Below are 13,787 nucleotides of genomic sequence, written 5' to 3'. Positions count from 1 at the left end.
ATCCTTAGAACAGCTAAGTGTAAAATCAGCTACAGAAGATAAAATTCTTCTGAAAGGCACATTCCAGAGGTCTGTGTAGCAGTAGAATAGCAAGGATTTTCACTCGAAGTCAGCAGGGCACACCCCCAAAGAGGTGTTTTGCTCTTGTATATGTCAATGCTCCAGAAATACAGCATGCTATGTACCTGCATTAGTAAATATTTATTCTGTGATTCCTCTGTATAACATTTCTGTATTTCTGAGGTATGTACCCCCATTGATTTCAGTGTGCAGTTGTTGCAGTAAAACTGGTCTGCGTAACTGCAGCAGGCATGTAAAGGACATGTAAAGTTAGGGTATGGATAGGCTTTTTGGGTAGTTACAAAGAAATCGCTCTGTAGACAGTGAATTTGGCTGTGTCAAGTTGGCAGTGGTCGGGGGCTGATGGGCTTTCCTGGGAAAGCCTAAAACCAAAGTTTCCTTCCGAACTCCTGCATTCTATTGTGACTCCCGCCTTGTTTGAGTGCTTGCTAGTGAATGGTTGGCAGAAAAGAGCCACAGTCCTGTATTGTTAAGGTTCCAAAAGAATTAAGAATTTAGCATTGTTTTTAAAAAGATGAAGAGGTAACAAAAGCAATGGTAGCCCATGATAGTGCAAAGCTGTGACTCCAGCAACAGTTCATTTCAGAAGCAGGTGTATATATATGTACAGGACAAAAAGTTGATTCTAGGTGGAATACTGGAGGTCTTTTCATATGCATTTGGAGAAAGTGAATGTGACCTACAGTTTTCTATTATCTTCTTTCTCCACATTTGGAGTGTGTTTCTTAGCTAAGACAAACCTGTTTTTTGTTCATTTGCTTTGTTGTTTGTTTTTTTTTTTTTTTTTTTTTTTTTTTTTTCCTATGCAACTTGGTGATTACTTCTGTTCTGTAAATATGTAATTATCTTCCCTTGTGGAAATGCTAAGTCGTGGCTTGAACCAGCGATTGAGCACCTAGTGGGAAGCAGAACAACTTAGGGGAGCTTATGTGCATCCATTACTAAGCCAAGCTTTGCACAACTGATAGTTGGAAAGAGATTTTGCCAGGCAGTGTTGCCATGCAGTTCAAGTGTGTTTCTTTTAACAAAAATGCTTACTTTGACTCAGGGACATTTGACAGAGATCTAAGTGTAGAAATGCATGGGATTTGTACCATCCTCCTTTCAAACTGAAACTCATAGTGCTTCTAAGAATCGTATGATATAGTAACAAGGTTGCGATAAATATGCGAATGATGAGAGGGAGAGCAAAATCAGTAATTCCACAAGCACTCAAACTTATGAATACTGGTTTCCAAGAGTGTTTGGTGGTTTTATTCTCAAATGCCTTACAAGTTGTAACTTATAATCAAAGTAACTTTTCAGCTGTCATGTTCTCAACGCTACTGTATTATGTGAACTCATGGAATGCATACGTATTCAATTTCAGCAATCTTTTTTGTAAAGCATGGGCTTTTCTTCTTCCATCCATCCATTTTCACAAAATCTGCTGTAACTTTGAAACTCTATCAGATTTGCTTTAAATTGTCTTTTAAGCCAGGGAGTCGTAATTGTTGTTGAGAGATGAAGGTATAGACAGGTAAAAACCTAAAACTGACTTCATTAAAAGCAAAATAAATGTATTCAAACGTGATGGCTGCATATACCTGCTTTCAGGAAACCCGAGTAACGGTTTTATCAAGTGAAATTTAGGACAAACTCTTACATAGGCAATTTAGCAAGGTCTAAAGCACAGTTTCATATGTAAATGAACACATGCAACTTAAATGTTAATAAACACATGTATGCTGTATCTGTGAAGTAAAGATAAGGTATACAAAGGGGAAATGTTTAGTGAGGTAGTTTCAAATAAAACATATTGTAAACAAGAGCAATTGGGTTCTAAATTTAAAGAAATGTCTGGGAAGTGCCTGATTTTTAACTAGTGAGATTGTACGTAGGAGAAAACAGTAAAATTTTATGCTGACAAGAATTGGCAATTTTGAAGTCCATTAAAAAAAATATGATGATGATAGTTAAATGGATTTTAATTATGATGTACAGATAATACAAAAAGTGAAAGAAATTAATCTGGACATGTGGAGAACAAGATGTAAAAATATTAATTTCAAGAATTGTACTGAAAACATGGTAATAACTTCTCCTGCCCAACAGAAAACAGTACTGAACCTTTAAATAGGAAGGAGACAACTTTAAGCAGGAGTAGGGGGAAGAAGTATGAATATGAAGGAGGTATTAAATGTAAACACTGCATGAAGTATGGATAGCAGGTAAAGATGAGCTGAGAGGTGAATCCTGTAAGATTCCAGAAAATAGAATTGCGGAATAGAGATTTCTGTATAGAAAAAGCTGGGCTTGGTTGAGCAAGAACTGCAAACTGGGGATGTAAACACATCTGTAAAATCAGATGAGTAAGGAAGGATACTTCTTGTGGAAGGTTATTAGGATGCAAAGAATAAAACAGCTTCTGTGCAACAGCAGAGCAAAACTAAACCTACAGTAGTTTTGGTGCACAAGAGTAAATGTTGGAGCACTTTTTTTGCTAAACAAGGGGATAGGGTTTAAAGTTGAAGGAGGGAAGATTTAGGTTGGATATCGGGGGAATTTCTTTTCAATGAGAGTGATGAGGTGCTGGAACAGGGTGCCCCAAGAGGCTGTGGGTGCCCCGTTCCTGGAGGTGTTCAAGGCCAAGTTGGATGGGGCCCTGGGCAGCCTGGTCTGGTATTAAGTGTGGAGGTTGGTAGCCCTGCATGTGGCAGGGGGGTTGGAGATTCATGATCCTTGAGATTCCTTCCAATACAAGCCATTCTATGAACTTGGCCAAAAAAAAAAAAAAAAAAAAACTTATTACTAAATGCAGTTGAATTTCTGGTTTGGCTCTTTTACAGAAAATGAAGTGCCAATTTATTTAAGGTCACTCCCTGTGTCTGTTTTCCTCTTTCATTTAATATCTGCTCAATACATTCAGCAATGAGGGTGTGAGGATATTAAAGACTCCGTGTAATTAGGCCTTCCATATTGAAAGCATTGTTACTAATTTGCTATGATTTTTGATACAGTTTGAGGATTAACAGTTTTGAGTGAAGTTGAGCCGAGTTGCATTCAGTAGAATTGCTACAGAGCGCTGTCAGCTGACCGTATTTATGCTAATAACATGACCATAGTTTTGTATGTATTTATAAACACATAGAGCATGGAGACAAAAGCAAACAAATAAGTTAAAAAGTTTTTTTTTAATATACTTGAGAAGATCTGTGTGAATGTAAACATTTGGGAAATTTGTGCAGCAGGCTTCACTGTAGGCACTAGCATTTTGACCTTGTAAATAATGGTAGAACCCTGCATATTTTTTACTTGAAAAGTAACACTTCCAAAAAATTGTGGAAATTCAGTTACTGTTTCTTAATATGGCGCAAAAGAGTTATAGATTTCCTGGCAGGTTTGTGCGCATTTCTGACATCGTGCTGTGTAATTCCTCTACTGAATAAGCCTACCATTAATTTTTTTACACCAAACAATGAATCTCTTGCCATGTAACCACAATAGGTGGAAATAAATAAGTAAAATACTGGTTTATATGTATGCAAGCAAATTTTTCTATATGTTATTAACAGCATTTTTTGGTTAACAATTCTGTCAAACCTCGTTAAAATCTTTGAACGTGGTGAGAGTAAGGCAAAAAAACCTCTGTAAGCAAATGGCACCAAATACCTGTGTGCATATCCAACTCTTATGGACTTCCACAGTTCTGCGTTGGCTATGACTGTAGTAGCTTCTTGTTCACCATGTGTAAGTAGTGTTATGCACAGTTGCTATGGAAGTAATCATATTCTCAGATCTCTTTGAACAGGTTTATTAATATTTCACTGTGTTCCAGTGACTCATTTTGACACAGATTTAAAGCAGCTATAGTCTAAGTAGATTAATATGTTAATATAGTTTACGAATTAACATGACAGGTTAATTGAAAACACATTGTAAGATGCCTGTCTGAGGACATCTTTTATTCATTTTTCTGATATAAACTGTTTATTTTGTACAAAGCTTTAAAATAAATAACACAGCGCAGTACTGCATTATTAGTACCTCTTTTTTGGTATTAATCTGTGCTTAAGTGCCAAATGTCGTTACTCTTTTGTATGGTTTCTTCCTATTTTTGGGTACTCAAGTGCTATAAGTGTGAGCTGCCCAGCTGATATCATGACTTATGTTACAATAAGTAAATAACATACTGATGTGGAACAAAACATTTTCCAAAATAAATCTGAGTAAAAATACTGATGACAATACGAAAAATGTAGTGGTGCATGGAATATATCCACCACAAAAACAGAAGTTGAAAGACAAATGGGCAGAGAGGAAATATACACAGGTTCCACTTAGATATTTTCAGAAGAATTCCGTAGTGAAAATTCTTAGTGACAATCAGGTAAGAAGACTGATGTACCAGTTAAACGCTGGATAGTTTCTGCTTGGTTCGGAAGAGCAAACCACCTGTATGGGTCGTGTCATTTTTTAGGTTTCATACTCGTCATAACTCTCAGAGACAGAATTACCATCCAGTAGATCTCAGTTCACAAAGCATCACAGCTATAGTCTGTCAACTCTAGAGATAGCTACGAGGATGTACACTTCTGAATTGATTAGCTCATTAGGCTTCTTGTAGAAACAACTTTGTTGTGATAGTTATTTTTCTGACTGATTCCGAAGTGGTGTCAGAGTCCTTAGTATTCAGTTTATGCTGTCTTTATGGCTGCTTCGATCTGTGTTGTGATTGTTTAATTCTTGGTTTTTCCACTGGATGCTTGTTCCATTCATGGGCAATGAAGTCGCTAAACTTTTGGACTGGGAGCAGCAACAACAAAGACATGACTGAAAATTTGGGAGAAAAAAAAAAAGTTATCACAAATCTGTCAGCTCTGTAAACACTGCCAACAATACGTTTTATTTTGAAATGAACAGAGGATTCTCACTGAGTGAGTGATAGGCGCATGTGAGCAAAATTTTTACCCTATGACTGCAAATGGTTTATAGGCACAAAGTTACACATAGGCCTGTCCTTTGCCTTTGACTTGAAAGCAGCTTTCATAGGAAACATTGTGGAAGTTGAGTGGTGGTTTTTCCCTCCGCAGTTCAAATAAAATGTAAGAGAGAAAAGAGACTTAGGTCTCTTCTCACATCTTAGAAGAAGACAAAATTGTTTAGGAAAAGGGATGGTGAGTATGTTGAGCTCTGTATCGTTTTTCACCTTTAAGAACAGAAAGTAAACAAAAAGAAGGTAATCCATGGCTGGGATGTCCCCTTTTCTCACCTGAAAGGATGAGGAATTACTCTTCAGCTTTTCTCCTGTCCTTTTGCAGAAACTAATGCTTAACTCTATGAAGATAGAAGCTTTGCTTTACGGGAAGAGAGTTAGATCCTCAGAGGAGCAGTGGCAGTAATAGCAGTAAATCCATAACTTCTCTGAGCAAAATTATCAGGAAGTGTTGGAGAAGGATGTGGCCAGTCGTATGATACATGTACTATCCATGTGTGGGTGGGGATGTAAAATATCAGCAGAGGAAGAATATTAAGCTTGAATATGAAATTGAGAGATTGGCTGAAATGATCATGTTGTACTAGAAAGGAAAAGGGAAGCTATAATATGAAGCTGGAAAGGATGAAATCATATCTGAAAATGACTCAGAATTGTTGGATGGAGTTTTCTTTTGGAAGAGCAAAGGGAAAAAAATGTAGTAATGATACGAAGAACATCCATGTTACTTTTACTTGATGTCAGGTCAACACATGTTATCTTCTCCACTGTTCCCAAATGAAGTACGAGACCATCAAAACCAAAGCTGATTTCATGTTAGCCATGTGGAAATACTCCCCTGACAAACAGGTATTCCCTACTTTGATCATTTATTACATTGTTTTCGATATTCTGTGTCGCCTATTTGAATTCGGAAAGTATTGTAGTACAGCTCTGTCTTTGTTTTTCTTTGCAGATTAACTATGTCTTCCTTTTCTCTCTCACCACCCTATAACACTATTTGCTCTCATTTTCCTTCTGTCATTATGGCCTTGCAGAGGCATGGTGTCACAGTTATTTTAGCCTTAAAATATGTTTTCCAGTGTAGGAACTGGAAGAATGCAGGCAGAAGCCGTAATGTTTATTTACTTACCAAGGTCAACTGAAGTGCCTGCTTTGATATAAAAGTCTGAAAACTTTAGTTGGGATTGTTTAACTGCTGTCAGATCTAGTGCCCTACATAAATGTATATATAATACCTTTTTGCTCGTCTAGAGCAGTGAATTAGGGTATCAACTGAATTCTATTTAATATACAGGTCACATTCTTATAAGCACCACTTACAAGAGCGTGTCTATCTTGCTGATTGTTTACATGTGAAGACTGTGTCAGACTTATTTACTGATCTAGCATTTCAGATAAAGTGGACAGTTTCCTCTTTGAGTTTTATATGTCTGCAGTATGACCTGCTAGCTGGTGACAACTTAGTCATTCATTTGCATGCCTCTCCTCCTAGGTGAGGAAGAAAGATAACAGCTGAGTGATTGAATACTGTTTATCAGCTGGACATAGTATCAGTAAGATCTTACCTGAAAACAGTTTTTAAACTTCTTGCTGACAAAATAGAGTGCTATTGGGTTTATGCAAGAGTTCATAGTTGCCAGGTTGATGCTGATATAATCCAATGGCAGCAAGAAACTAGATGACAAAAAAAAGAAATCAAAATTCGTTCTTCATATGCTGTGCAAGCATACATGTTTTCCTGTTTGCAATCTCTTTTGTCACAGAAACAAATTCTTTCTCACCTCTGTTATCTTTTACCATGAGATACCTATAGTGGGCAGTCTCACAGAAATTCAAGAGCCCCAGGAAAGAGATTACAATGGCAATATATATAGTATTTACTGTAATTATGCTATGCCGTAAGAACATCCACCTGAAAATGGGTGTAGTTGAAAAATCATAAAATGAAGTTGCATGTACAGTGACATTTCTCACATAATATTCAAATATATGACATGATGTATTTTTTGAGTATAAATAAGTTACTGATATGGAAAATGAAGTACCTGAGCAGTTCGCATCTGCCGGGATCTCTTTCATTGTATACCATTTTCTTCAAAATTCGGCTCAAATGGAGGGGGAACCAGCAAAGAGCAAATATCACTACTAAACAGAAAACTGTCTTTGCGACTTCTCGGCGCTAGAAAAATAAGATAACAATGATTTAGTGTCTAGTTCATACTGATAAGAGATTGTAGTGATGTTAGCAGTAAAGTTAAATTGTTTAGATAAGCATGCAAGGAAAGTGCAGCTTCCAGACCACCTGATGCCTCTGAACTTTTTTTTAATGAGTCTTGCTCTGTATTTAACTCTGGCAGTCCTCTACATTACCTTCTCATCTCTGAAACTGGCACAGCTGGAGCATACAGGGCATTGTCAGGACTTAGTAGTTGTTAGGCTAACAATATCCACTGCTGAGCATGCCAAAACCTGACAGCTTTTCCAGTCTTTCTTATTCCTCTCCAGTGGACTACTTTTCTGGCAGTTTATCAGATAAATCTCTTTCTTTAAAAACATACATACTGTCTAGGAAATTTTTTTCGTGTATGATGGAAACTGAGATAACTACTATTTGATAAAAACACTTTCAGGTAACTCTTAATGTGAAGTAATTTGTAAACTCAAGGCACCCAAATCAATTGGCAATAACAGTTCTGTTGTACAATGTATCTAGTCAGGATATCATTCTCCATGATATCTTATATTTGGTACACATCCTGTCGTATAGAAGGGTACTGCACAGTATTATAATTTTATTGTTATCCTTGCAATGTGATCTTGATGTTCTTACGGATTCTTTCTACAAGCAAAATTACAGAAATGTCTGTATTACAGCTTAATCTCAATGCTTAGGAAAAAAAATATATTTAATGGATATTTTACACAACTTTCAAGATTTACTGATGTGTTAGTGGATTTTGGGCGATGTCTACCAGTGTTCTTTGGCAGGTGTGGATTTGATAAAGAGGATTAAGTGGGGATAAGAATACCACTTCTAGAACTGTCTTTGTAATGTGACAGGAGTAAGCATTTTGAGGTTGTTATTAAGAATCTTGAATGTATGAGCAAGTCTCATTAGGTGCTATTAGTGTTTCTTCTTTCTTATAAAGCAGTTGTTATCAAAATAGAAGAAACGTAACTGGAAAATAATGTGGACAAGACTGAAGAAAGAAAGAAGGACAAAAAGCGACAAAGGGATGAGTACTGGTAAACAGAGGCATAAATTCATCCTCCAGGATCCAGTCCAACTAGTGTGCTGGCACTGCTTATCCAGTTGTGAAAGCTGGGGGGCAGATTCCCTTGAGCATACTGTTGTCTTTCTAATGGGTAGAGTAGTCTTGAGTGGCCCTCGAATGGGCTGAATTGTGAGTCCTAGGGTCTGATAAGGGGGAGAAGGTGGAAAATCTGAGAAAGGCAAAGATCCTTCTGATTTGCTCTGTTCTGAAATGTGGCAGCAGAGAAGGAATCTCTGAAAGATCTCGCTCAGCTAGAGAGAACTGCTCTAGGGATTCATACTTGTAAATGTGGAATTTGGAACAAAGTCGAATTTGAAGGGCTGAAATTAATATTATACCCTCTTGTCTGACTAACTGCAGAGAAAAAATTACAGGTTTTTTAAATTTCAGTTAGGAATGAAAAATCAGACAGTGCTGCAAAAACATCATAGTGAGAACTGACGGTTCTGTGAGTGACTTTGTGATCATTTGTTTGTCCTAGTCTTACTGCGCTTTTCAAAGCAGTGAAGCTACAGCAATAGTAACTGCCACAGTGCAGTAAGACTGAAAAAAATGTCTATTCTAAACTAAGTTATTCTAGAGCGGCTTTTCATATGAACCTAAAATTGCATATCAAAGTGCACCAAAGTAGGAAGGACTCATGTAGTAATAATGAGGCAAGAAAAAATTTATTTTAAAATCTTTGTAGTTACAAAGATTAACGAACGGGAGAACACGACCATCACACTTTCTTAAGAAAAGAAATACACCAATTACTTTCTTGAGCTGCCTTTAGTATCTCCTTATGTTACGATTTAGTCTTGTGTTCCAGGATGGACTGAATACCTTAACATCAGAAATAGTCAACACCCTCACGTCCTATTTCTGTAACTTATTCAAACATAGAAACATTTCTAAATTAACCCAAAGACAGAAGAATAGTATTTTCAAACATTGGTGGTCCTAATATTTACCTGCTTAAGGTGTTCACTGAGAGCAATTCTCAAGTTGCTATTCCTTCTGTTTAACATTTCACAAGTCATTAGCGTATAGAAGATGGCAGTACACGCCAGTGGCATGCAGAAATAGAAGCCAAACAGCCACCAATCCTTTGCATCTTTGTAAAACTAGATAAGGTAAAGAAAAGAGAAAGTATTTTTATATGATTCAATAGAAAGTACCACAAAGATACGGGAAATGGAAAGTTAGTATGCTTGTATGTGTCTATTTGCGAACGGCCCTAAATTATGTAAACTTTATCAGTTGGATATACTTCGGACCAACATCAACATGTGAATTGTGGCATTGTAAACATTTATTTTTACCTCAGTGACAATCTGCCTACACCCTTGTTGCAATCTGTCTTGTATGGGAAGAAATTAATTTTGATTGTGTTTTCTGAAGCTTTATACTTACTCAAGAAAAGGAGTTCAGCTCCAACTTCAGTATGATGTACAAGCAATGTAGACACTGAGTGTGAGATAACAAATATCTCTAAATTCCTGTCTCAGCAAATGCCATTTACCTCTGCAGCTTCTGCTCTTATTCCAAAAAAGGAAAATTCAAAGTGCTTTGTAACTTTAGCCACCTTTCCTTATCAGTGAAAGCGCTGGTAGTTGGTTGTTTATATGTAGGGCTGATAGAAGCCTCTCTGTAGGTGTTTGATATATGCAAAGCTTAGGACTGGTGTCTTCTATTGGTACAGTTACTTTTAACCCTTCACGTGCCTTGCACACCATTTGACTTTTGTGACAGGACCCTGAAGAAGGAACTGATAGAGTATCCATATTTGCCTGTGTAATTTAAATGCTAGTTGTGTTTTAAGTTAATAATTTATGCACTATGGGAAACAGCATATTTGAAACAATATTTAAAATTATTGTTTTCTGTAGGCTATTTTCAGGCTAAAAACATTATTGTATCTTAATTCTTAAACTTCATGCACAGCCAAAATTGTGCACTGACATACGACTCTAAAGACTTCCTGTCTCTACATTATTAGTCACTGAGATGACTGTGTAAAAGGGAACCTTCTTTCTCCTGATCTTTCCTCAAGCTTGTTTATTCCTAGCGGATGTGCTCTTGTAACATGATGGTTCCCACACCAAATGTCAAAATGCTAATAACTGAGGATTATACAGATCCTGTTTGAAGAAGTCAAACTTTGACATCTTGTTTACATTTAAAACTGAAAGGCACTAAACTTTGAAAGATGAAGGAAACAAATGCAATGCAATAATCTTTAGTATTTAGTAGTGTTCGTTTCTTAGTCTGCTGTAGTTGCATCAGAGACTTGATTTACTGAGGAAAAAGGAAATGGCTTTTATTTGTCTCCATATAAACCCAACAGTTGTCTGCTTACTAAGCTTGTTAATTTAGAGTATGCTGAGGTATCTAGGCCACAGCCCTGCTCTAGAGGCATCTTGAACTGTGCTCATTAGCTTCTTTCTTCCTCCTTATTGTAACCTCATCCCTGCATGAGGAGGGGCTGCAGTCTAATGCATAGTTACACACTCCTCTAGGGCTGCATTTTCCCAGCTGAGACCTGAGTTTCTGCCAGCAAAAAAGCAGAAAGCAAAATGCCTCGTATTTTAAGAGTTTGTACTGAGGGGAAATCTAATTACCACTCCTCCTGCAGAGAAAAGGATTACAAATACATGGAGCAATTGCCCGTTCTGTGGGAAATTCCTACGGGTTAGATTAGAAGCATATTAGTTGGGCAGTACAGTAAAATGCATACTGTGTGAATCCACACTATGTTTGAAAGGAATAAGTTTTGTCATTTGTTAACCAGCTTTCATGAGTATTGCATGTCAGCCAATGCATTCACAGTCCTGTTTCACAACCCTGACCAATACACAAATTCTGTACAAAAACCTGACTATGAAGTAACAAATCCTACACAGAAATGTCTGCAAATGGTTAATTATGGAATCTGACTTTGTCAAAGCTTACATCAAAGCACAAAACTGGGTTGATTTAAGAGAACTAGGCATTCTTTTGTTTGTCTTGAAAGCCCACATGGAACTAGTTTTCTACAGGAAATGTGCATTTTAAACAAGTTTCCTAGTGCACTCAGCCTCTAGGGAATCATGGTCTAGCATGAACCTTTATAGTCCTTCAAGAATAGTTTTAAAATTGAATAAATTAACCTATTAAAAAAAAAAGTTAATCATAAACCTTCCCCTAAGCTCAGTAATTGCTTATTTGATGTTTGTGTTAGTGAATATATTTAAGGTTAAAATATTTCCATTTTAATCTCTTGTTTCTACTTGCTTGGATTGCATTGAAACACAACACTTTTTTTGACTGATGCATCCAACATTTATTCTCAGCTTGAACCTAAATGCTGATTTATATCCTTAAAAAATCAAACTGGCATGGAGTGATTTAGATATTTGAATTATTCTGAGCAAATAAAAGATACTAATTCCTGCCAATATGCAAAACAAGCCAAGCCGTTCTACTAAGTCCATTAGGAACAGAAAAATAATCATTACTGTGCCTATGTGGGACCTGAACTACTGTGCTTTGGAGAAACGGGATGAGAAAAACATAAAACATTTTTCTCAGGGAGAGAGGAAGTACAGATTGTCCAACCACAACTGTGGAGAAAAGTTGCTATTAAAAATGCACAGACTTACACTCGCTGCAGTAAAGCATACTTTTAACTATCTGCAAGCCATGTTGTCTGTGCAGTTAAGAAATATAGTACAAGTTCTGAACAGTTTCACTTTCTCTTCACCTGTATTATTTCCACTAGAGATTTGCTTTTGTCTTCTCTTGCTTCTGACATCCCTGCAGCCTGTGGAACCCTGCCAAAGTTGATGATATTCTACTGACAAACACAATTCCTGCACCCTTTTTATTTATTGTTTATTTTATACATGTTATATGCTAATTATTTATTTTTATACATGTCCTCGTTTCATTTGCCTCACCCTTCTCAGTTCTAACCCAAGCCACGTGAGGTTACATTGGATCTAGCCCAAGATCCAGTAAAAGTACAAGTATGTGGCATTTGAAAACGGAAAACAGTTTTGTCATGAAATATTCTGGGTCAAGAAAACTGTGGAGTTTCCTTCAAGACCTTGCATTACCTGCAACGAAACATAACAAATCCTTTTTTTGCTACTTCTAAGAAAAATTAATTTGTGAATGAAGAATGGCCCTTCCTTGGGTTTACAGCGAAGAAGGTGTTTCTTTTCCTTTTTCTAAGGGTAAGACCAAGCAGAAACTCCCTATTCCTCCATGCAGTAGATGGGTTAACTCTGTAGTGACTGCTCCTGTGACGTGCTTTGAACAAGCTAATGTGGATATTTGCAACTGGAAAAGTGCAGTAGTACAGAGGCGGAGGGTTATGAAATTTGCCTAAGAATCCTGGTGTGTACTTGAGTATTTCTCTTGCTCTTGAGTAGCAGTGTTTGGGTGACAGCTAACAGTGCCACAGCTACCTAGGTTGGACATATGTCAATTTCATAACTGTAATTTATGATAAATGAAGGGATTATTCTCTGATTTTGGACAAGTGTTTTAGTAGGAAAAAATGAAGTTAGAGCTTTGTGTTATACCTGGAAACACAATGCCTCCTCGGGCTGTGACACTCTTGGTTGTTCTATAATTAGGCCCTAATTGCAGATTTCTTTATTAAGAATCCTTAGCAGTGAATGATGTTGTAAAGTCACATTTGATATTATCTGAATGAAAGCAGAGGGCTGATACCTGTAGACCAAAGACCCTCTTTGCACCAATACGTATCAGAATACATTTTGCACCTTAACAGATTAACAAAGTGCATGTTAAGTGTCTAATTTATAAAGAGAGGAAAAGATGTTACTTACCAACATAAATTTATTTGTAGGGTTGAGCATGCAGGTAACATAACTTTCATCTTTGTATCTGAAAGGTACCACAGCAAAACCAATGGCTTCTGGAATAGCCAGTATAAAAGACAGAAGCCAAATGGAGAAAATTTCAATAGCAGTGATCATAGGGATTCCAATTCCCTGAACGCGGCTCCAGGAGGCAACTGCTCTATACCTGCAAGAGACAGGCATTAATTTCTGATCTTTTTTTCTTCCTCAAATTCAAACATTTTGCATCAGTTTGATATATGAAGTAAAATCCCAAAGCTGGCATTGTAACTTTATATTGCTTGTTCTTCTTGCCTACTCCAAGAACTCTGCTGTCCAGCCATCCAGGATACCCAGTAGAGCACATCAGGGAGTGGATAGTAAAGAGTTGGATGCAATTGTTAGGCTAAGGCACATGATTGTATGGCATTCTACTGTACGGACTGTTCTTGTGGTTACTAATTAAAGTAGGCAAGGTCTGTGAGGGCAGATTGTATTTTATGCTAGCTCAGGTGATGTTACAGCAGAAAACAATTTCTAATGCAGTAGCTGTTATAAAAATGTAAGGCAACTATAATCTTTGGCTACCTCAACTTAACAGCAGTGCTGTCTAAAGTGGTC

The 13,787-nt window shown here is 37.0% G+C and overlaps 2 protein-coding genes across 8 annotated transcripts in view; one reads left to right on the top strand and one right to left on the bottom strand.

The window, feature by feature from the left end:
* TTC29 (tetratricopeptide repeat domain 29) overlaps positions 1–13,787 on the top strand; it is a 365,054-nt gene that overhangs the window by 17,653 nt on the left and 333,614 nt on the right. The window lies entirely within an intron of this gene.
* Positions 3,859–13,787, bottom strand: part of EDNRA (endothelin receptor type A) — a 28,540-nt gene continuing 18,611 nt past the window's right edge. The window contains exons 4-8 of the mRNA XM_048942657.1: positions 13,155–13,353; positions 9,288–9,440; positions 7,105–7,238; positions 6,625–6,733; positions 3,859–4,893 (exon numbers count right to left, since the gene is read on the bottom strand). Coding sequence (XP_048798614.1) covers positions 4,753–4,893; positions 6,625–6,733; positions 7,105–7,238; positions 9,288–9,440; positions 13,155–13,353 — 736 coding nt within the window. The 3' untranslated portion in view covers positions 3,859–4,752. The remainder of the gene's footprint in view (positions 4,894–6,624; positions 6,734–7,104; positions 7,239–9,287; positions 9,441–13,154; positions 13,354–13,787) is intronic.

Source organism: Lagopus muta, chromosome 4 (genome assembly GCF_023343835.1).
Source record: "Lagopus muta isolate bLagMut1 chromosome 4, bLagMut1 primary, whole genome shotgun sequence".
Lineage (NCBI taxonomy): Eukaryota > Metazoa > Chordata > Aves > Galliformes > Phasianidae > Lagopus > Lagopus muta.
The sequence above is the reverse complement of the archived record's forward strand: the minus strand, read 5'-3'. Positions and strand labels throughout refer to the sequence as shown.